Here is a 24244-nt window from a genome sequence, read left to right on the forward strand (position 1 = left end):
TCAGTCTGGTTTTTTTGTAGCTTGAGAATTAACATTAATTGTGTTAAGTTTTGGCCATCAGTTCTATCGGTTATGATAACATCTTACTCAGTAAGTAAGTTGCTGAGAGCTGGGAATGTGGTGACATCACTGGAACAACGAAGGAGAGAAACAATGATCAGATGAATTTTATTAACCAGCTTAGAGAGAAAACAAGAAAACAAAGGTGAACAGTAAAATCTGTTGTGAACATTCATCACAGTTTAAAGGTCAGTTTCCTGTCTCATCCTCCAAATAAAATGGTTTAAATCACTAAACTGGTGGATGAAGAAAAATGCTGATTTAAGAGTTATTTATATAATTGACTAACAACAGTCTTTGTGTCTAGATGGATCTCAGCCACACTCTTCTCCTGCACCTGCCAATTTTTCTGTTGCTTATTTCTAAATCTGGCACAGATCCCTATTTCTTAATCCCGCCTACAAAGCTCTGATTGGCAAGTTGTTTTTTCCAACAGATCCAAAATGTTGGAGCTGATTTGAAAAATTATTGGAAATCTACCTGAATCCCCTGTGCATAAATTAATTTTAAAAAGACATACCTTATCTGAAATATTCCCCACAATGCAGCTCAAGTTGAGCGCTGACAGTTTGGTGGTAGATTCAGGTATGTTAGTAGCAGACGATGTAGCCTCAAGCCAAGATAAGCAGCAGTCTACAGAGTTCAGCTAACCTCACTGCTTTCGATTTGTTTAATTTTCAAACTGGTAGTCTTTCACCTCAGCCGACACTGACCCAAGCGACATCACCTGAGGCAATTTATCAGACTCTGTGTAGCTTATTCTGGGGGCCATGAAAGGCTTTATTCAACTTTTTATTGCACTACTCCAACACTTTTTCAGTTTACACTGCCCCTTTAATAGCAATCATTTCACATAGGTTATTCACTTCCTAAAATACTGTCTTGTGCTGTGATTAAGTCATATCATGTGATCAGAGCTGACACTTGATTACATTATAATTTGGACAGTCTTGATTTTTCAGAACCGAATGGACCCGTGAATATCTTTAAACTCCAGTTATTTGAATTGCAGGAAAAATGTGAAATACTGGCAATAATTCAGAGGTCTTATAAGAATCTTATAAAACAGTGCCTAGCTTAGAAGTGATGATAGAACTTAGAAATCTTACACATCTTGGAGTTGTTATGTAACAGATTTAGGATCAGAGAAATCAGTGTTGAAAAAGTTCCATCTGTTCACTGTATCATTAAAAAACAGATCTGAGTTTCATATTGGGAATAAACCTGACTTTTTCCACTCTCAGCTGCAGTGTGAACGTAGCTATAAATATTGTTTTCATCAAATTGTCTTCAAACTGTCTGTGGCATCACCATTATCCTCTCCCTATTAATCGCATCTAGTGTCACATTCAGCACATCATTACTATCTCATTTGAATATTTGATCAGACTAGTCTGTGGCTTTGCTCTTTCACAGGGTAATCAGTTTAAGTGCTTTTATTCGTCTCTTACCTTTGTTTCCTTTTTCAATGTGCTTTGATGTCGTTAATATGAAGGCCAAAAAAACAAATGTCTGTATCTCCCCGTCTGTGTGATATTTGCTTAAAATGATTATTTTGCTCTGTCTTTCTTTCTATATGCTTGTTCGCTCAATTTGTGTGGGTGGTCTGTGGTGTTTGTGTACTGTGTGTGTGTGCTTATCATTGCCTTTTCTCATCAGATCGCAACAAAGCGTGGCCAGGTGGGAACTGTCCCTATCTACCTTTTTGCTTATTCACCCTCCTTATCCCCCTATCTCCCTCCCCACATGTGAAGCACAGAACGCATTATTAACCTTTCCAAATGAATTTTGTCACCCTCCATCCCAAGGTGCTTGGGATATGACCATAATCTCCCTCCCTGTCTCCTTTTCCCTTTTAGAAAAGTAATCTCCTGTCTCAATATTGGGACATTAAGACAAAAAGACAATATTGGGAACTCCATTTTATAGCTTTCAGAAGACTAATACATAGCTGCTGACACAACACTAATATGAATATGAATCAAACTCAGCTTGTCCAAGCAAAAAAAAGAAAGAAAGGTGCTTAATTTAATTTTAATTTCACCTTCATGTATATCTCCTTTAATCACAACTAAAGTGGGTTTAATTGGTCAAATTCCTCAGAGAATATAGCGTGCAGCTCGATTCACCTCCCCTGCCCTTCACCTACATCTCTCTCATGTCTTTATGCAGTGGACTTACACAGGAATCAATACATTCAATCATTAATGAATTCACCTTGACTGGCTTATTTAACTGAAAAGCGAGTGATTCTGCACAGTCAGTGTACGTGTGAAAAATAAAACATTTCCTTATAGATAAACATACAGCTCATTGGTTTGGTTTTTGCCTTTTTTAAATTAAAAAAAATATATATATTTTTTTCTTTTTAGACGTGAGTGATCAATTTCAGCCACTCTGCATCCTGATTCCATGTCCGCATACATCCAAAAGATGTGTTTTTGTTCTGAACAGCTGGAAGAAATCTGATCACCACACGTTACAGTAAACAAGATGCTCTGCATGGTTGACAGCTTGGGAAATGCTCCAAGTAATAAACAGTAAAGAGGAAAATAGAAAAATACAAATACAAATGAGCTGCTGTGCACCAGATCAGATGCAAATAAACTACCAAACATGATATTTTTAAATTATAAAGAGTAAATTATCATTTAAAAAGGACAATAATGAGCTCTAACTACATATATTAACACAAACATTGTTCTACATCCTGATTCCTGAGTACAATGTGATACTATTATATGATAGAAGGAGCCTCATGCATCCTGTTTTGCTGAGGCGGTGAGCTGATCGGACATCAGATCTCGTGTCTATAAACAGGAAATGCTCCTCACTCTCAGGAGGGGGCAGCTGAGAGGACCAGAGTCACGATGACTGAGAATGACCACACATGCCTAGCTGCTGCGCACGTTAAGCAATCAGTGCTGATCTATGTGCACTGATGTGAACACATGACCTTGCACCCCGCCCACCCACCCACGCACCCACCACACAAACAAACACACATACACACACTACATCTTCCATGCCCACAGCGCTTCTGAAAGCTATTGGGAGACTGTTGCCGTCTCAATGTGTTGAGGTCCTTGAATAGCGAGGGCTGGCATTGACTTTGCAAATTGCATGCCAGGGTAACCAAATCATCCGAGCATGAGAGCTGCATGCCTTTTTGTCGGACTTCAGAGTTTTCCGTTGAGAAAGGAAAAGGCCCAAGTCTTAAAAAAAAAGAATGTATGGAACCATGCTCTGATCTCCGTCTTACCTCACATGTTAAACTCTACATCACATAAAAAAAGAGAAATAACTATTTTAATTAATTATTATTTTATGACTAAACTGTCACAACCTAAAACAGTTGATCTCATGAGTCCCTCATTCCCTAAATAATTTCCACCTTCAAAACAGGTGTGTTTTTTTTCTAAATGAGCATCTGCAGCACTGCCTGACTAATCTGAGTCGGCCTGAGAGAGTGTGTGTGTCTGTGTGTGTGTGTGTGTGTGTGGAAGGGGGGGGTTATTTAAAGCAAAGGGAGAAGAGGGAGGAAGAGATTAGAGAAGATGCCAACAGATAGTATGATGAAGCTTTATTTTCACTTTGTGTCCAAATGATTTCCTAGAAATGAGTTGATATCTACTTAATTTTCCTGAAACGGACAAATACAGGTACTAATGTTCAATTACTCTGACTCACTTGTTGGAGTAGTGAAGAAAGAAGCAGGATATTTAGTAGTATTTAATGTTGTAGTTTGATAGAAACAGTACTTTCTGACAGGAACTGTTAAGGTTTACTGTAATAACTGAACAAACTGTATACATACATGCAGTTGCTTTTGGACACTTTAGCCTTTTATGTAGTTTACATTACATATTAATTGGACAAAGTGCCAAATATTGTATGCCAGCTAAAGGCAATGTAAGTGATTTAATTCTCTTTTATGTAGCGCTCATGTGTTTCCCTGTAGGAAAGTTCACAATAAATAACCTGTAAAATAAATTGTTCCTGAACCTCCATTTATATGACGGTGAGCAGATGTCACTGGATAAAGGCTACATTAATTTTTATAATACCTGTTTAATAGCCTGAGGGTATAATTTAATCAATGTTAGTTTGAGTAAATATAGTTATTTTAACAATGGGATTATTTTCTGCCCTCTGAGGATGGAAACACTGGTTGGTCACTAAGTCTCTTATGGTTACATCATGGTGTGAGGAGTAGCGGGACTTTGAGGGGCTATTAATGGGGTTTTTAGATTCTTTCTTCTCTAGTGTGCTTGTGTCCTTCTCTGCACCCTTCACACATTAAATTCCTGCTCTGCACGAGCACACACACACATTCATATGCTCTCGTTTTCTACTTCTTAGATTTTTTTTAAAGTAAAAAAGAAACAAATGAGAAACACTTCTTATCGAGAGTGACAGCCACATTGTGTGTTTGTGTGACTAATTAATTAAAAATCCCTCTCCCACTGTCCTTGGCCAATGTCAGTCTCTGAGTGAATGATGGTTCAGCTGTATGTTATTACCATAAGAGCTAGTTTTTAAACCCCCACACCCACCTCCGTTAACAAAAACGCACCGCATCTGCATTTGATTGACAGCAGTGGTTCCTGCAAAGAAGCTGACTCCTCAACCAGGAGCTGATTCTTTGTACATTTACTTAAATACTATAAAATGTATATATGTTATTCTACAGGAACAGTGGTTTAGATTTGTGTGACTGTTACAGTCTTTTAGTGACACACTAATAATGGCAACAAATCTGTGAAAATGTGAAATGCACACATGAAGAGGAAGAGTGGAGTTTGGTTTCACTGTTGTGTGAAAATGTAAAGGACTAAAGGAAAGGGAAAGAAATGATGGAAGGAAGAAAGGAGGATGTGGGAAGGAAAAAAGGCAGGCAGTAGAGAAGGTGGATAGGAATAAAAGAAGAGACAGAATTAAAGAAAAAGGAAGAAGGAAGGAATGGAAAAAAAGATGAAAGATGGAATGAAAAAAGACAGTGAGAAGAAAATCATAATGGACAGAAAAATAAAGGAAAGCATAATGAAAGAAAAACTAATAAAGATAGACATAGAAAGAAAGGGTAGGGAAGAGAAAAGGTAGGAGGAAGGGAAAAAAGAAAGAGCAGGAGGAACACAAGGGAGGACAACAGAGAAGGGCAGAAGAAGTAAAGAAAGAAAGATATAGAGTGAGAGAAAGAATGAATGAATAAAATAAAGAGGGCAGGAGAGTGTTAGGGTTAGGTAATTAGTGCAGTAAAAGTATATTTCCCTGGCAGAGAGTATTAAACATCAATGAAGTAAATGTACTTTGGCTATTTTCCACCTCTAAACAAATCCATCTTCCTCTGTTGTAGCATGTTACTGTAGAATAACATGACGCACTCACATGCATGGACTCTACTAACAGAATACTGTAGAAACAGGTATTTCTCCATGTACACCGTATGCCTGATGTGCCAGTCAGCTCTTATTACTGCAGGATGGCATGGAAGAGTTGACATGATTATCGGTTACACTGCATCACCCAGACTACTAACTGTACTCTCGATCTGCACAGAGGGACGAAAGGCAAGGACATAAACACCATTAAGTCCCTGAGGGTCCTCCGAGTCCTGCGACCACTCAAGACCATTAAACGGCTCCCCAAGCTGAAGGTACAGTAATCCAATCTGTCAGCCGACAAGCCCATTCTGGAAGAAAAAAACAAAAACCCGAGAGCAGCTGGTGTCGTCTGTGAAAGTCACACACTCACACACACTATCAAATGCATTTACAGTATATCAAGGAGGACTGGATATAGCTGATTTAACACAGTTGTGTTTCAAATCAGATATAAATCTTTAATTTGTAGCTCTAGATGAAAGAATTGTAGCTATAGATGGATTTGAGCTGTTTGTGTGACTTGTGTCCCTGGGTTGTAAAGGGACAGAAGTCACACAAATAGTAAGTAAGGCACTGAAATATTGCTTCCTTTTCTGAAGTAGTTCTGTGTATGGAGTCATAATGACAGCCTGTGTTTTCCAGAACATTCACTCCTCAAAAGACATAATCACTGACACAAGGGGTTGACAACATCATTGCAACGTGGCTCTGAAAAGTTAGCTGCTCCTTTGTGGAAAACAGCAGCTGTAGTCACAACGGAACAATAGAGGTCAATAGAGACAAGAGTCACATCAAAAAATATTATACAAAATCTACAGAAACTTCTCCAAATGTATATTTTTGCTAAAATATGACTAAATAGCTTCTATTTCTAGTGTAGTTAGCTCTTTACCTTTGTCGCAACTAGTTACCTTTGCTAATGGTGGTCACAACAAACGCTAACAACTAGCCATGTTAACAAACATGCATGTTAGCTTACATATTGGCAAAACTAATGATAATATTGACAATATTTTCAATGGAATACTTTCCTTGCCATGAAACTGGGTCACCATTAGAATTCAAGCTGTCTACAGCTCTGTGAAGGAGCAACTTTTTAGACGCTGCTTCAAAGGTACGTCCTATCAGGCTGGGTGCCAATTACTGTAGCAGTCAATCCCATTTGAACTGCTATGTATGTGATGTATTGTGTCAACTCTTTCCCTTTTGTTAGTAAAAGTTATCTGTGTTTGAAATAAGTTTTCATGATTTTTGTGACTGTTCTTGATATATTAAATAATTTTAGAGACATTTTAATAGCAGCATTTTGGGCTTGATTGATACTAACCAGTGTGGTTTTGCAATCATCTGGCCCATTTGGAAGAAAGATTAAACATGACAACAGAATCTAAAGTATTATAGATCTTCAGTATGTAAATCTAAATGTATTCATGGTGAGCTTGTGATATCAGCAGAATTCAGGTTGGTAGAATGAATGTGACATCTCAGATTTTCTATTTACTAAAGCCACTATGAAGGGAATTTCTGTATGTGCTATTACTGTCTCAAAATACACTGGCAGCAAGATTTTGAATTCACAGAGCAAATTGTATGGAGCAAAGCATTTGTATTATCAAAAGGATGCTGTTAGCGTAGCGTGACCTTCAACTATATATTCTGACGCATAAATGACAGCTTCCCTCTGGTGAGTGAAGGAAGCTGATCAGCCAAAAGTAATGGATCTGACAAAAGATGAAAGATCTGATTGGAGTAATAGAAGTGTGATGATTGAGACAGATCAGGGCTGGCAGAGTGACGTGCGTCCACAACTCCTCTCATATACTCGGACAGGGTGGTTTGATGGACAGGCTGGCTGGTAGAGGAGGAGAGAATTATACTCTGTCCTCACTCTAGAGACAAATGCCTAGATTGCAATCACCCATGCAGCAGTATATTCATTGGTTAGATTGCATACGTCAGGGTAGATAGACAAAGCACTTTGTCTCACAGAGAGATCACAGCACGAGCTGACAGAGGGAAATAGCTGGACAGTGAGAAGGTGACTGGCAGGCAGACACTTTATGAGTAACGTGTGTGTTCATACAGTATACCCAGCAAATACTGATTGGTAGTGTGAAGGTCAAAATATGTCTAGACATCTGCTTTCACATAAATGTTACATAATTTGCATTCTTTTCAATATAGCTCAGTTTTAACCTTGGCGTGTAAATATGTTTGTGTTTAACTTAAATGCCAAAATATATTGTTCATCTTTGCCTTACAAAATAACCCAAACAAGTGTCTTCTGAGAAACTAACATTGACTATTAGGTAGGTACTTTGTGCATCCAGTCATCCACCCTGATCTCAATCATAAGAGGTTACGTTATGCCTTTTTGGAGAGAAAATTATAATTCACACAATCACAAGAAGTTGCTTGTCAGGAAAATATAAACATAGATTGTGTTTGCTGATTTCTTGGCCACTTTGGGGCAGCAGAAACAAGATGTAAACACAGCACTGACATACTAACACCAAGTTGATATGATTTACTTGTTTGCAAAAAACACAAGCAGCAGATATGAATAAATGTTAAAATTTATTTGGTATGCTTTGATTTCCACCAACTCCTTAAGGAAATGTTATAGACTCCAGTATGTTCACCAGCTAGTCACTGGTTGTCTGTTGTTTGGTGTGAGGCAGGTAGCATACAGTGGTAGATACAGAATTTCTTTAAAACTACCAGGGGCTATGGGTGGAAAATAGCAATTTGCTAAAACCCTGTGCAATGCAGCTCTCCTTGTTTTATACAAGGTTAATATTTTATTGTGCACTGTCCCTGTTTAAATAAAAATAAATAGATAAATAAAAAATAAAATGATAGCAGAAAATAATGAGGGAGCTATACTTGAAGTAAGAATAAGCATCCAGCGGGTGGACTGAATGCACATCAATGCAGTCTCCTGAAAACGATGTGTCGATATCAACACCTTACATTTTACTGATGTGTGTTTGTGTGTTTTCCAGGCTGTGTTCGACTGTGTTGTAAACTCTCTGAAGAACGTTCTCAACATCCTTATCGTCTACATTCTCTTCATGTTTATCTTCGCCGTTATCGCCGTGCAGCTCTTTAAGGGCAAATTCTTCTACTGCACTGATGAGTCCAAGGGTCTAGAGAAAGACTGCAGGTACATAAACCAAACGTAATCTTCTTCAAGTCTGAATATCTTCTTGATTAAACTATATTTTCAAAAGGTCAGTTTTAAAATTGCCCCTTAAAAACGGACACTTTTTAGACTTGTAACATTTTGCATCATAAGGCTTTTCCACTTCTACATTCAGCCATTGTTGTTTCCACTTTGTCACATATGACTTTATACTTACAGTCTAAATCACTATTAGCAGTGTTAGTAGTATTAGTACTAGTTTCTGGTCTTTCACATTATTGTCTCTCTATCCTCTTTTCATTACATCTGTTTTCTCCTGATTCCGTGTCTCCTCCCATCTCTCTGTCAGGGGTCAGTTTCTGGACTACGACAGGGATGATGTCGCAGCTCAGCCCAGAGAGTGGAAGAAGTACGATTTCCACTATGACAATGTCCTATGGGCTTTCCTAACACTATTCACCGTCTCTACTGGAGAGGGCTGGCCACTGTAAGTCAAAAAAACCTTCACATCGCTTCATCATCATTTTACATGAAATATTGTCAGCTGGACACACTGATTTGCATGCAGAATATGCAGTAGATAAAGTGAAAAGCAGACAGTGAAGATGGCTACAATTTTTATGTAAACTTGCGTAAAGCTGTGAATCATGTAGTTTTTGTCAGCATGTTAGAATTTCCTTTAGTGATTGTCCTGAAATACACTCAGCACACCTGCAAGTAGATAGCAGCACACAGATTAAACCCAACTGATTTCTCAGAGGCTTAATTACTATGCATCTCTAAAGATGCAATCAAGGCTCATTGCATAGACATATTCAGTCTGCCATTCGGTGCCTGAGCTAAAGTACCACCAGATTCATCATCATCATCATCTCTGTCAAGAGCCATCAATGGCTGTTTACTCATTTAATTCGGTCTACTTACCCGACAATAAAAAGTAAATTATTAAATTCACTGAGCTTGTCATGATCTTCTAAAATCACACACGCCTAAACAGAGAGTGACAGCAGAACAACACGATGACCACAACAGAGGGCTCACAGCAAAAATGTAAATTCAGATGTACAGTTTAAGTCGTTTCTGGTTTGCGATACCTAAGAAATCATACCTCTGATACTCTACCCTCTGCATACCCATAGTATCATGTCACTGGACCATTCAGTAGAGTTTGTCATAAGAAGGTTAAAACATACTGTGCCTTACAATATAACACAATGTCCATTACATTTGGGTTTAATTACCTTGAACACACTTTGGTTGACATAAGACATCCATTTTTGATGGGTTTCCAGGCAGCCCCACATTATTAAACATTTTTATTGGTTGCTTATATCGATGCTTCCAGAAAATGAGTTTCCCAGTTTTCTGACTTTGCTGATGACATGAACAATATTTATAAATTGGAAACAGGTAACTTCAGAAACTCCCACGTGACCTGAATGCAGCAACAGCCCAAAGCACTGATATCACTGCATAATTAGCATTAGTGAAAAGGTTGGAAATGCTGTATTACAAGTGGGAATTTGGAAAATCAAATGTTACCTGGGCAAATGAAAAATCACACAATACTCTTCTTCATTGCATTATATTAGAAATGCTGTTTAGAAGCAAATATATCATGGCAATCATAATTTAATTTCATTATTGAAATTGTTGGTAATGGGAAATATTTATTTTAAATTCATCTTAAAATGAGGTGTGAAACTTGGAAAATATACAGTATGTAGGACATGAGGGAATGTAACAGGAGCCTGCTCTATATACAGTGACACATCATCAGCATAGAGAGATATTTTGTGACTTTAGAGTGTTTGACCTCATTAAATGAAGCAACGCGTTAATTCATGCAGGACACGTCATAAGCCCCAGCTGTAATCAGCTGACAGCCACTGATCGAATCAGCACACCTTATCAGTCACACACCAATCACAGCTATTCTCACCACAAGGCGGTCCCTTTAAATATTACTCCCATCTACACTGTTCTAGCTTAACCATTGCTTACACTGCTGCTGGCAAAGCTTGCCTCCACCACCCCAGCCTCCACCTTCTGGTTCAGGGTCCCATCATGGCTCTAGTGTCAATCTACAATTCATGTCTTTCTTTTGGCCCACTCCAGGGGGGTCTTGCATTGCGCTCCCTGTTTTTAGCTCAGCATGCTGCTGGCTAATCCAGGGAGCATTGTAGTGTGGAACCTTCAACGGCAAGTAAAACTGTATTACCATTTGTTGCAATAAATGGTTTAATCTATGACAAGTGTGGCGGCATTTTAACCAGCCGCCTTCCTTTGTTCAGGGGTTTTGCTGTGGTCTAGACGTGCTCCAATAAAAAACAATCACTGCTTCTCTTCAATTATGAGCAGCATTTTATTTGTCCATACACAATTTCAAAGTCACAAATATATTTAAAGAAAGGACAAAAAAATGAATAAAGAGAGCGGTCTAAAAACATTATGGCTCTCCCCTGTCTCATCCGAGTCACCTGTCTCCCTCCTCCCTTTTATCCTCATTTCCTGGGAGGTCGCTGAATACTCACACAGTCTAATTAAATAATATCTAAACAGCTACTCTTTAATATTGTTAAGGAAAATAATAATCAAACAAAATATGCAAAAGTGGCTCCAATAACAAGAGTGTTCCTGTCTTTTAGTTACGAGCACATTTTGAAAGGTAAATATTCAATAAGGGATTCAAAAGTATTCCAGTTTTATAGGTTGATTAGATACTGGTTTTAAATTCAATAGTGCAGGCAGTACTCAAAAAGTCTGTCAGAGAGCCCTCAAGCTCTTGCCGATTTCACAACAGGAAAATCAGTGAGTCTGTCAGGACATTGGAACTGGGCCCACAAGTGCACTGAGACGTCCTGTGTTGGAGATGCATAGCGTAACAGACTGTGTCACTGTCTCATTTATTTTTTACAAATACAGTATATTAAAATTGATATAATAGCCAGCATTTTCATGTCAGGATGTGGAAACTCTAAAACTCAGTGATTTAAAAACAAGGAAGGGGCCTTTGGGGGGAAATTTATGGAAATTTGTGGAGAGAGTATAACAAGCTGGATGAAGGTGAAGGACACGTCATCTCTGAGAAGGAAGCAGAGGAAGGACCTGAATTAATTGAAGAAATTTTACAAGGCATTAGTCAGTGTTTTCCTGCCTGCTGTTTATTTCTACATGGTTCATTGTGTATGAATCACCAGTCATATCAATCCCTTTTTTCTTCTTTCAGGGTCCTGAAACACTCTGTTGATGCCACCTATGAGGACCAAGGTCCCAGCCCAGGCTTCCGCATGGAGACCTCCATCTTCTACGTGGTGTACTTTGTGGTGTTCCCTTTCTTCTTCGTAAACATATTCGTGGCTTTGATCATCATCACCTTCCAGGAGCAGGGAGACAAGGCCATGTCTGAGTGTAGCCTGGAGAAGAATGAGGTGGGATGAGTGGAAAGTGGTGCAGTTTGTTTTTTGTTTTTGTTAACAATGACCCTCCCCCCTTCCCTACATGCAAGAACACACACTGATTATTTGTGCAGAAGCTCTAGCCTCTGAAAATGTTTGTCTCTTGCTTCACAAATGTTTTCTTCATTAGAAATCTGAACCCATGCTGAGCCACTTCTAAAAATCACTTCAGGCAAATGATGTCTAACTATCCAACATGATTTACAATTCCCTCAAACAAAACAAAGCACTGAAAAACCAGTGGGGTTTGTTTTCTGCACTCTGTTCATCTCCACTTCACAGGGACTTTGTTAAATTCGTGCTGTTTTTTTTTGGTCTGTAAAGTATTGGCTAGTGATCAGAGGACTTTGATTTACAGTAGAGTCTCATCTTTTGATATTACAAGAACGCTTAGAAAGCCCTCGTGTGGCGAGCCAGCTGTCTTTCATGTTTTAAAATTTGATTTCCAGCGCTTTCTTCTATGATGAAAGGTGTAAATTTCTTCTATCAGAAAGGTTTCGGGCACAATCTGTTTTTGTTTTGTCTCTTTTTCAAACAGAGGGCTTGCATTGACTTTGCCATCAACGCCAAGCCGCTGACCAGATACATGCCAGAGAACAAGCAGTCCTTCCAGTACAAGATGTGGAAATTTGTCGTATCCCCCCCGTTCGAGTACGCCATCATGACTTTAATCGCCCTCAACACGGTGGTGCTGATGATGAAGGTCAGTGATTCCTCCTGCTAATGAGACAACTGCTACAATTTAGGCAAGAAAAAGCAACGTATTGGCTCAGTGATACTTATCTAGCTCCCAATATAATACAGACCACTGTTAAAATATTTATAAAATAATTGCAGAAGCTGTTTCCATGAATCTGTACCATTAAATAATTGAGTTCTTAAGGCAGAGATGTGATTACAGCGACAGCACTAGTCTGGCCTTGAGACATAACACCAGCAGCACAGCACGACGACTCTGCACCCAAACATTGCTTTCTGCTTTCAAAGGGAAATGCTTGTGTCTTGGCAGTTCCTTTACTCATCTACTCAGAAAAAGAAAATCTCTGAGGGAACTTAACAGCCAGTTTGAGTAATGCAGGCTGATGCAGGAGAGTAGCTTTCATTTACATTATTCAACAACATTTCCAGTCTACCTCTTTTTGCCAGATTGTGTTCAAAATCTCTAAAATTCTTTTAAATTTTTTTTGTTGTTGTTGTTGTTTGTTTTAAATCAGGCAACACCAACAATGGCGCAGTAACGAAAACCATAAACCTTTATCTACTCTATGTATTATAGTTTTATTATGCCTCCTGTTGGCCTTGGGTCAATTTTGAAGCCTGATGATCATCATTTCCAAAAAAATTCCAAAAAAGTATAAAACCTGTGGTAGTAAGTTGGAATGCAGTTGGATAAAAAGGTCTAACAGAAGTGGGTCATAACTTATACATTATGCTTTATAAACAGTCAAATCAGACCAGAGGCCTGTACTACGAAGCTGGATTTTCTCTTATCGAGATAACTTAGGGGTTAACCCTGGGTTTTCCGTACTACGAAGCTGGTTCACTTCTTACCGGGGTAAATCACCATGGTAACTTATGCTGAACGGCTAACCTGCTCCGGAGCAGGTTATGTTCTGGATAAGAGATCAATGAGTACAAAAGCACCACCTCCTGACCAATCAGCTCTCTTAGAAAATGACCTGCCCATTCTTAAAAGATCCTGGCTGTCAACATTGGTGCGCGGATCGTGAGAGGAGCGCTTAGAAAGAGTTTTTAGGGATAGATGCAATTTTTTAATTCGCCAAAATATATATTTAAAAAATAATCATTGAGGCACGTGGGGGATATTATTCTGTAGGTTTGACATCCTGAGATCAAAGTGTCAGGGAGCATAATAACAGTTTTTATTTATTGTAATTGTAAAAAATTGACGAAAATATATATTTGTAAAATAAGCCTTGAGACACATGAGGGATATTATTCTGTATGTTATACAGTTGGTTTGAAATCATTCACTCAAGTGGTTGAAGCGCATTATAGGTTTGTATTTTGAATGTTGAATATTAAACTAACTTAATGTCTCTTATGAAAGGAAGGGCACTGAGGAAGCGCTCTGTCCCAAACGTCTGTACCGTAATAAAGTGGCATTGTGTGATCAGAGTGTCCGTTTATATTGTCTGATATATTAATATTGTATGATCTCATGAATTTACACATTAACAGAGTCAGCAATTTTCTGCCAGCATTCCTTCCTGGCTTTTGCTGCATCAGAGTTGCTTTTGGCCTGGATGGTGTGTTTGAATTCTTCATATTGTTGAAGAATAATTGTCTGCTCCTCCATGGTAAAGGAGGCTGCGCTGCAGGGTTTCTGCATGTTTGTGATTGGTCAGACGCTGCAAACACCTCGCCTTTATGTGAACGCGCAGTGATCCAGATTGGAAAACCCTGGGTTGATTTACCGAGTTGATAACCAGCTTCGTAGTACCGCTTATCCTGGACTGCGAGGATCTGGTTAAGTCAACCCAGGTAACGGAGAGAGATCCTGGATAGGTTAATCCAGCTTCGTAGTACAGGCCTCTGGTCAACTTTGACCTAGAAGGACAAGAGTTGCATGGTCAACAGGAAGACAACAGGAGGGTTTTAGATACACATGCAACTTGGACTTTCATACAGCCACATCTTTGTCTCCAATAGTCAAACAAAAAGAAACCTTCTTGTACTTGTATGAGTTGTACCTCCACACTAGATGAACATTTATCCAAAATATGAAAACTTACAAAAAACGTCAGAGAAGGTGGCTTTAATGCCCAAAACACCAGAAGAAAAAGAGATTATTTTGACTAATGTTTCCAGATAACTCGCTAACATGCTATTAAAATCTATGTTAGGTAGCTAGCTGGCGAGCAACTAGCTGACCGGCTCTTATCATGGACAGGAATGTAATATAGGAACAATTGAATGAAAATTGCTCATCAGGAACATGAGCCAAAAGTTCCTAGCTTCCAGGTATTACAGCCGAGTCTTTAACTTTCCTTCCATAACACATCTTAGCAGTTTCCCTGGACCATGAAGTCAGATTAACGGTCCTGGGACTGAAAGCTGACTGACTAACAACTTACACACACAAGCACAGATATTTCAGCTCCACAGTCATCACAGTGGACAGTGGACACAGTGCTTACTGATAGTTGAGAGGATTAAAATGTGTGTATGCAGCTTCGATTGACAGATCCATTTACACCTTCTAAACATCTTGCTGGAGTGTGTGTTAGCACTCAACTAGAGGTGGTCCGCAATGCGTCTTGGTGTGTTTAGAAAGGACGCAGCTGTTTTCCCCTCACTGTATTTCATCCTACCATCAAGTATCAAATGTACTTTTGTCCTTTCTTCAGTTCCATGAAGCTCCAGTCCTGTACGAGGCCATGCTGAAATATCTAAACATCGTCTTCACGGCCCTCTTCACACTGGAGTGCATCCTCAAGATTATTGCCTTCGGTCCACTGGTGAGCTGTCTGGACCATATGCTGTGCTGTCCTCTGCAAACACTTGTCAATTATTCACTGTGTGTGTTGTTTTTTTTTGTTTTCACACATGAGGGAGAATGTCTTTTTTGGATTCGCAAAACAAGGACAGACCTTTCCTAAAGGAATGAGATTTTAATTGTGCATAAGTACATAAAATGTGTAATAAGTCAAAAAGAACATTAAGTAAAAGGTGCAACGTGGTGTTTTAGGTCTCTAATTTGGGAATTAGGGGGATAAGCTTGTAATAAAGAAAAATAGGGATGAACGCAAGAGTGCACAAAAAGAATAAATCTTCTCACAACATGGGGCTGTCTGGCCTGCAGCAAGGCATTTCATCTCCAGCTCAGTTCCATTTACAGGGTCCATTTATTAAATCGCTTTTCTCACACACCACTTACCTCCACCTGTTTAGCTGTTAAGCCCAGACGGATGGGCTTGCATCTGCTGGCATAAATGCTCGGCTGCTGCAGCCCCTCAGACTGCAGTTGCAGGGCTTGGCAGCAGCCTCTGCCCCCCCAGGTAGTGGATGCTTGACCAGTCTGAGGGGATCCAAGCTGCAGGCAGCCCCTCAACAGTTAGTTTACGCAGGGGACCGTGCCAGCATTTGTATGGATGTGTGTGTTGTACATGCATTTGTAGATATTTGGGCCATGGGGAATATCTAGATTTCTGTGTGTTCTAGTGTACTAGTGTAGCGTCTCTTTTTTGAATTATATTATTTCTGCAATCTACAGTATGGGAACATGTTTTGTAAATGTTGCGTATCCACATTTATGTTCTTTAATCTGTATAATCTAAATGTGTGACTGTCTGTAAATTACTATGACTTTTATGATAACTGTGCATAAGAATTTGCAGTGACCATGGTGATTGAAAAATAAAGGGTAGTCACCTGTTTGAGAACTTTGGATTTCATGTCACTACAGTTACATTTATACCTTTTAGTTTCAATTGCTACCTATTAAGACATGCAATTGTGTTTTCCGGGCTTGGCGACAAGGTAGTGTAAATGCAAAAAGTGAATTCAGTTAACAGAATTTAATATTAAGGTTTAAAAAATATTAATAAAATGAGTACATAAAGTAAAGAGAATACAAAGATTGGGTACAAGCATCAAAAACTGTAGCAGTGTTTATGAGCATGGATTTGTTGCTGCACCTTCAAGTATGACAGGGTTAAAAAAGAAGCGGTGGGTTTTACTCCTTTCTTTTTATAGAAAAGAAGAAAAGTATAGAAGGAAGCTAAGGATTTTAAAGTTTGAATGAACTCTCTGATTCTCTCTGTCAAGCTGAATTTGGTCTCGTCTGTCTTCTTTGTATTTCAGAACTACCTGAAAGCAGCCTGGAATGTATTTGACTTTGTGACTGTGCTCGGGAGCATAACAGACATCTTGGTCACAGAGATAAAGGTAAAAAGCTGCAGCCATCAGCCCCCCGCCCTCCCCCCTCACCCACACCTAGTGCCATTACACCAGTCTCTCATGGGGCACTTTGAACTGTACATGAGTAACAGGCTTGAGTGCTCATAGCTGCAGTAGTAGTTACACTGTGGGAGGGCAGCATGCTGTTATACATGACATCAATTTAGTAGAGAAAAGCAGGAAATAGGGCAACAGCTCATGTATACAATAGTGTGTTTGTACAGGGGATATAATGCATATATATAGTCTACTGTATCTAGTCCGCAGTTAGACCCACTGTTTTTTTATGTGAATAATTTTTTACAGTGAAAAATGACAAGTCACCAGACCCCATGTCAAAAATATTGAGTTCACAATGATTAACACAGAACTGTTTTGTATTAAAATGTTTATTTTGTATATTTTCTTACAAATCTGAACTGCTTCAGCTTCAAAATCATGGCTGTAGTAGTCATGCTTTGCTACGCTCTCACTGTCTCAGTCCTCGAATTAAAGGCTCAGCTCAAAAAAAAAAAGAAAAAAGAAAAGAAATAATGAAAGTAAATACATAAAACAAAGGCAGCTGCAGGGCAATGGGAATAATGTTGCTCCTGCTAGTCTCCTCTGTTGAATTACAGACGATGAAAAACGGACAAAAGAATTTGATTGTGGAGATGGAGGACTGAGGCGGTTTACTGTAGCTTTCTCTGTGGCAAAGTCGGTCTCTCTCTCTTTCTGTGACTTTCTCTTCATGTGATCATTAGTCTTCTTCTCTGTCTCCTTCCTTCTCTCTGTTTTCTTCTTCTTCTTTTTTTTTTTTTCCTCTTTCGGTGTGTATCCATCTTCTGCTGTGTCTTTGCTGGCGCCTGTGCCCTCACTCTGCCCCTTCTGTCACATCTGATACCTCTAGACGGTAAGTGGCTTTTCTTGTTGGCTGCTGATATTGTCAGCTCTTCCCCATCAGTGTCTTGTTTTCTCCTACAGCCTTAGTTTAAAAGCATCTACCTACTCAATCTCCAGTGTGGCATGGTATAAAAGAATAAGATCTAGTAAACTGTTAAATATGTATGCTTTAACACAAACATCTAGAGCATTTACAGGTGTGAGCTGCAAGATATGATGTTAAAATATTTACCTTAATGTATAATCATTTAATTTTTTATTCAGCCCATGCAGGTTCCTTTAATTTGTTTGCATTGCAGCTAGATTATATTATCTCACCCCTTGCTTGCTTTTGTGCTTAAGACCCTAAAAGAGTCAATCACTTGTAAAGGCTGATATTTTATATTATGCTATTCTCAGTTGAGGAGAGTCGGATGAAAAAAAACATGTATTTACTCTATTCCACTGATTGATAGGTGGCTGTAATGCATCAAAATAAACAGCAATTCCAAGATAAAGTAAAGGCAGAGGAAAAAAGAAGAGTACACGCTAGTAAACATGGAATGTCCAAACTATTCCATAAAGGTTCATGTGACTGCAGGTTTTCATTCCAACCAAGCAGGAGCACACCAGGCTTGACTCATTTAATCAACACGTTGATTGGTTAAATCATGTGTGCTCTTGATTGGTCAGGACTAAACCTGCAGGCACATGGCCCTTAATTGAATAGTTTGGATATGCCTGCCTTAAAAAAAAAATTATCTTTCCAAATGTAATATGAGGAAGGAAATGCATTCAGCACATTTGTAAGATCAGTGTGTTTAAGTGATTGTAACTCAAAATTAAAGTGATGGATTTTAAAGTGGCAGTACCAGACTTTTGTCTCCCCCTTCTGGCAGTGACAGTAAAGCGGGGTGTTTGGCTGTGATTTCCTGATACAGCCATGCAACATGCTTTCATGATCACCCAGAATGACAGGCACACAGAGAGGGTCGGTAAAAACTGATATGTTTTGACAGTCCACCGAGATTTGTCGCAGTATGCCAACACACTACTGGCTGTAACCTGCTGTAATGGCTGCCAAACGGTGGATAAATAGTTTTGAGTGCCAGACAACCCACAAAATAACTCGTTTCACTATCAGAATTTGAGTCATTCAGCCCAATAACATTTGTAAAGTCTAGAAGAATTACACAATTAATGGTTAAATAGAACAACATGGGAATGCCCCATCCAACATGAGATTCACTCAGCTATAGTGTGAAATACAGAAAGATTTATTTGGTGGTGATGGGCTTAATAATCATTGTGTGAAGTTGTTAGACAAGGACTTCAATGTAACAAACATTCATATATGTGTTAAAGTTTGGCACTGCAGGTTTAAAGGGGGCCTGTGTCATTTTTTCTTCAATGATGGCCACTGTAACTACACGTGCAATTAGCTGAGGTCATTAAATGAGGGAACTCGCTCAGCTACGTCACTTCCACAGCAATATCTACAGTATATACGTTTGCTAACATTACTCAGCATAAGCTACTGGTCAAACCAGAGCAAATAGGGCTTTAGCAGCAGTCACATAGTATAGCTTTAAATGAGTTTAAACTGGGTATATTATAGTATTTTACACAGTCTCTGTTTTTCTCTCCCAGGACAAATTGATAAACTTGAGTTTCTTGAGGCTGTTCAGAGCAGCTCGACTCATCAAACTGCTGCGGCAGGGCTACACCATCCGCATCCTGCTGTGGACCTTCGTTCAATCCTTCAAGGTGAATAAACACACACAATGGATATTTTATACATGTAAACAGACAAACTTGTCATATGTGCCTCCTTACTTATTAATATATAACGCATATTAGTCAAACTCAATGCATGTAGCAAAACAGAACTATCAAAGCATTTTAGCGAAAGAGGAAAAACATTGAGGAAAGAAAACTGAGTAGAAATGCAGATGCTTTTATTCTGTAAAGAGATTTTGGTGTTGATCTTTTGGATTGATTTGTAGTTGAATAAAAGGATCTCACACAAAATACAAAGTGTGGAATAGAGGGCTCAGAAGCGTGCAGAGGCACGCTGCAGACCTCTTTTATTGTAGAAAGGAACTAAATAGCTCTCAGCAGACAGCGGTTGGGATTTTCACACAGTGCCGGTTTGCTCTCTAAATCCCTTGGGACGAGTTGAGTTAAATGTGGAGCGCCGAGCCTCAGCCGAGGGAATTTATAGTGGGTTTAATGTCAGTGGTGAGAGCTTTTAAGCCCAATGAAAATGGACAGTAGCTACAGAGTGTTAAAAGGTGGCTATTTAATTACAACAAATGTTCGCCTCCTCCTCACAGCGATATAAATAGCTGGTTAAAAGAATCCACCCTGCAGGTCAGGTTGACTGCTCAGGTTCTTAAACAAGACTATAAAATCTTACAAGGGTGCGAGTCCTCCCTGAAGAATCAGATTTCTGTGTGTGTGTGTGTGTGTGTGTGTGTGTGTGTGTGTGTGTGTGTGTTCAGAAGAAGAGATCAAAAGAGAAGCACAGTGCTGAAGGGGTTTTGTATGTGTTCAGTACCTGACTGTGAACTGTGTGCGTGTGTGCATACATGTGTGTGAGAGAGAAGAGTGTATATGTGGAAATTAGTTGTAATTAGCATGTTTGTGCTCTGTGTGTCTTTAACTTATATTTGTGTGTTTGTTTTTCAGGCCCTGCCGTATGTGTGCCTGCTCATCGCCATGCTGTTCTTCATCTATGCCATCATTGGGATGCAGGTGAGTTGTGACTAAAGCAAGTCTGAATGTAATGATCCAGGATAAGTGTGCATTTTTCATTAGCCCATCATTCAAAGTCTTTACACAGGTACACCCATTTACCCCCACAGCTGTTTTTACCTGTCCTGGCCAGTTAGCCCCCCTGTCAGGACTGTGTGAGAATCTACACAGTGCTTGTCCTGTTAGTCTTGTTGCACTGAGGAGGCACTAGCTTAATATTATAAGTAGTAGTACTGCATATTTTGCAACAGTATTTCCCAGTGTAGCTCCACCCAGCTTCAATGTGAGCAGCAGTCAAATCAGTCAGAATAAGAACCAGAATGAGTTTAATAATAATACTAATAATGATTTAATAATATCAAAGAATGCAGTAATGCAAAATTCCTCTTGGCTGATGTATTTATTTATTTTATCTGTGAACTAATTATATGTACTATTGGACGCATATCATTGATTTACAATAAGTGATTCAAATGTTCGGTCGTAACTAGAGCCAGACAAATACTAGATGTTTTAAGGTGAAACTGATATTGTTTTTTAATTATATAAGAACATCATAGCTCTATACTGGATCATAGTCTTTGGCCAGTATTTAGTAACATATTTGACAGTCAGTGTTCTCTTATGGATAAACTATACATTGGGGAGACTACTTCAAACATATTTTATCATTTCTGTTCTGAAATGTTTGTTACTGCTATGGTATAAACTTTGGTATTAACAATTCTCAGATTAACTTGTTCAATTCCTGACCTTAAACTACACTATATCAGAAACTAATTAAGACTGTGGCTAGTGGCTCAAAAGAATTACATCTGGTCTCCATAGGGCTTATTATGAGTCTGTTTTAGTACATTTGTGAAAAATGTCCTTGTACAGTACAAAAATATGCCATTTCTAGAATTTGATATGAGAGTTGTTGTGCTGATCACAGACTGGGCCTCACAGTGATCACACATCCTGTTACAATGTCTTTTATGTCTTTGTGAGTATTGATCTACTTGGACAACTTATTATATCTGGCTGTTACACTGCATGGCTGGCTGGCAGTCTAGGGACGGGCTCAAATATCAGCAGTTTACACAAACTGAGGCCATCTCTCCTCCAGAGACAGATAAAGAAATGGACAATAAAAGTAACATCTGTACGATTGTAATCCAATGCCCCGAAATATAAAATATAAAAAGTAAACTTTCAAATCTTTTGTGATTTTGTAGATTAGGGCTTCATTCATCTCCACTGTGAGACCACAGTTTGTGCTGTTGTTGTGTAAGATTGCATTTATTGTAAAGTGTGTATCATGTCCTCCACTACAACAACACCACAAACCTATGCCTCTAAAATTCCAACAGAGCTGAACTGACACATATCTGACGCAGTCAATGAAAATTTAATATTGGAAGCTTCACAAACCCAGTATGTATTGCAGGGCTTCTGCATTGGATTGCATAATATTGAACAGGCATTACTTTAATTCTGTCCACCTCCTGTTGATTAAACCTTAAGATCCGAGAGCCTCAAGGCAGTAAGCCATCTAAACTTTATACATCATAAAAAGAAAGATAACACATTTATAAATTAAGAGTAACCTAATAGTATTTTTTTAATTGCCACTATTAAATTAGCATATTGCATATGTAATTCATGCATATGCCCTCCTTCTATGAGGATATGAAAGTTAAAAGATTAACTACTTCTGATTCCTCTCATAGGTGAGATTGTTATAGTGCTGAAAGTGTAACTAGTTGCTGCGTTAGGGGTCAATGCATATTAACATGATGGCTGTCAGAGGTCTCCTGGGTCCAGCAGATAGATTTTATAGGCTAGCAGAATGGACACACCCAGGGACAAATTGCTATGCTCATTTTTACTGGACTTACAGTACACAACCTGTGTCAGTTATCAACTCTTTGTCTTTCTCAGTTTATTTCCAATGCAAATCAATGAAGCTTTATTGGTTTGACTTTTAGAATGAAAACATGTTGCCAACGCGTATTCCATACATGAGTAGAGTACAGTACAGGTAAATAATTAGTTTATAGTACATACAGATAGTACATAAAATAACCAATTAAAGAAATATTTTAGCAAAGCTGTCACTGATTCAGAAACAAACAGGGACAATTCTCTCTAATTTGCTTTGATGACATAACTGTTGTGTAATTAAGTACAGTGCTATTAAAGTAGTAGTAGTTTGTTCAAGAGCTACCATACAGGCATAACACTTAAAAACAAACTATATGTATGCATAATATGCTGTATTAGTATTAGTATTAGTAAACTATGCACTACTGTTATAGTACTACTATAAAATAAAATATTATTTTTTAATTTTTTCTACCCATAACAAAATGGTTCAAACTCACCATGAAATTCAGTCTTGTCACAAACCAATCAGAACAGACTGGGCTCTTTAGGAGGGGGGCCTTAAAGAGACAGGGGCTAAACAGCCTGTTTCAGAAAGAGGCTGAACTGAGGAGCTGTGTAAAGGGTCAGTTAAGGTAAATCATTTTTGAACTGTAAATCATGCAAAGAGCCCCAGATTACAAATATAGACGTGGAAATGGACATAATAGGTCACCTTTAAATTTTTGGCTTTGTCTTCATTAAACATCACCTGCTCTCCTGCTGCCTCAGGTGTTTGGTAACATCGACCTAAATGAAGAAACTGCCATCAATCACCACAACAACTTCCAGACCTTTTTACAGGCTTTGACCCTCCTCTTCAGGTAATCCTGCTTCCAGCTACTCAAAGTTCTGACACCACAATAATAAAACTGTGTCTATTTGTTTGTCTGTGTGTGTGTGTACTTTACTGTTATTTGTGTGTGTTTCAGGAGTGCGACCGGCGAGGCGTGGCATGAGATCATGTTATCTTGTCTCAGTAACCGGCCGTGTCATAAGGATTCAGGAACTTTGGGGAAGGAGTGCGGGAGTGACTTTGCCTACTTCTACTTTGTCTCCTTCATTTTCCTCTGCTCCTTCCTGGTCAGTGCTGTGTCCTGTCTGCTCCAACTGAAAGATAATATGAAGACATTTGGGGGTTTTGCATGTTTTGGCTGGTGAACGAATTTGTAAAAATACCATATGCACAAAAAATGGCATTTATAATCAGATCTTCACCTTAACATTTGCATTATTGATTTTTTTTTAAATACAATTTTCACACATTTTAAAACAGCAAAAACCTTATTAAGTCATAATTTGGTTTTACATTAAATATAGTCAGCCCTAATTATTGCCAACAGTTGCAAAATGGTGCATTTGCAAGAAGGGGTAAGTATGAAAAGTGTCTAATACCTACCTGGGAGACACATGTAGGAAATCAACTTAAAACTACATGATTTACAAAATGATCAGCAATAATTCAAAATATGTAATTAGCATGTTTTGGGCTAAAAACATGCAAAACCCACTGTAATGTAGTTGTTAGCAGATGTAAGTGTATTTGCTAACTCCTGTGGGCACTGATAAGTGACTGCTAGGATAAAAATCATATGTGAAATCTAATGATATAGTAAAACACAACTGTAATTATGTAACATATGTCTTAATACGAGAAGTTAAAATACTTTTCTTTAATAGTCATACTACATTAGTTTGTATTGTAAACCCTGCTTATAAATGATAACCAGGGGGATCTTACTGCAAGTGCC

At 38.6% G+C, this 24244-nt stretch overlaps 1 protein-coding gene across 1 annotated transcript in view; it reads left to right on the forward strand.

Moving 5' to 3' along the window:
- The window catches only part of cacna1bb (calcium channel, voltage-dependent, N type, alpha 1B subunit, b), a 170407-nt gene that overhangs the window by 125749 nt on the left and 20414 nt on the right, over positions 1-24244 (forward strand). The window contains exons 29-41 of the mRNA XM_053340345.1: positions 1720-1740; positions 5620-5716; positions 8450-8610; positions 8939-9076; positions 11819-12020; positions 12586-12750; positions 15419-15529; positions 16875-16958; positions 17860-17862; positions 19482-19598; positions 20523-20588; positions 23226-23317; positions 23426-23576. Coding sequence (XP_053196320.1) covers positions 1720-1740; positions 5620-5716; positions 8450-8610; positions 8939-9076; positions 11819-12020; positions 12586-12750; positions 15419-15529; positions 16875-16958; positions 17860-17862; positions 19482-19598; positions 20523-20588; positions 23226-23317; positions 23426-23576 — 1408 coding nt within the window. The remainder of the gene's footprint in view (positions 1-1719; positions 1741-5619; positions 5717-8449; positions 8611-8938; positions 9077-11818; positions 12021-12585; positions 12751-15418; positions 15530-16874; positions 16959-17859; positions 17863-19481; positions 19599-20522; positions 20589-23225; positions 23318-23425; positions 23577-24244) is intronic.

The sequence above is a fragment of the Scomber japonicus genome, chromosome 19 (genome assembly GCF_027409825.1).
Source record: "Scomber japonicus isolate fScoJap1 chromosome 19, fScoJap1.pri, whole genome shotgun sequence".
Lineage (NCBI taxonomy): Eukaryota > Metazoa > Chordata > Actinopteri > Scombriformes > Scombridae > Scomber > Scomber japonicus.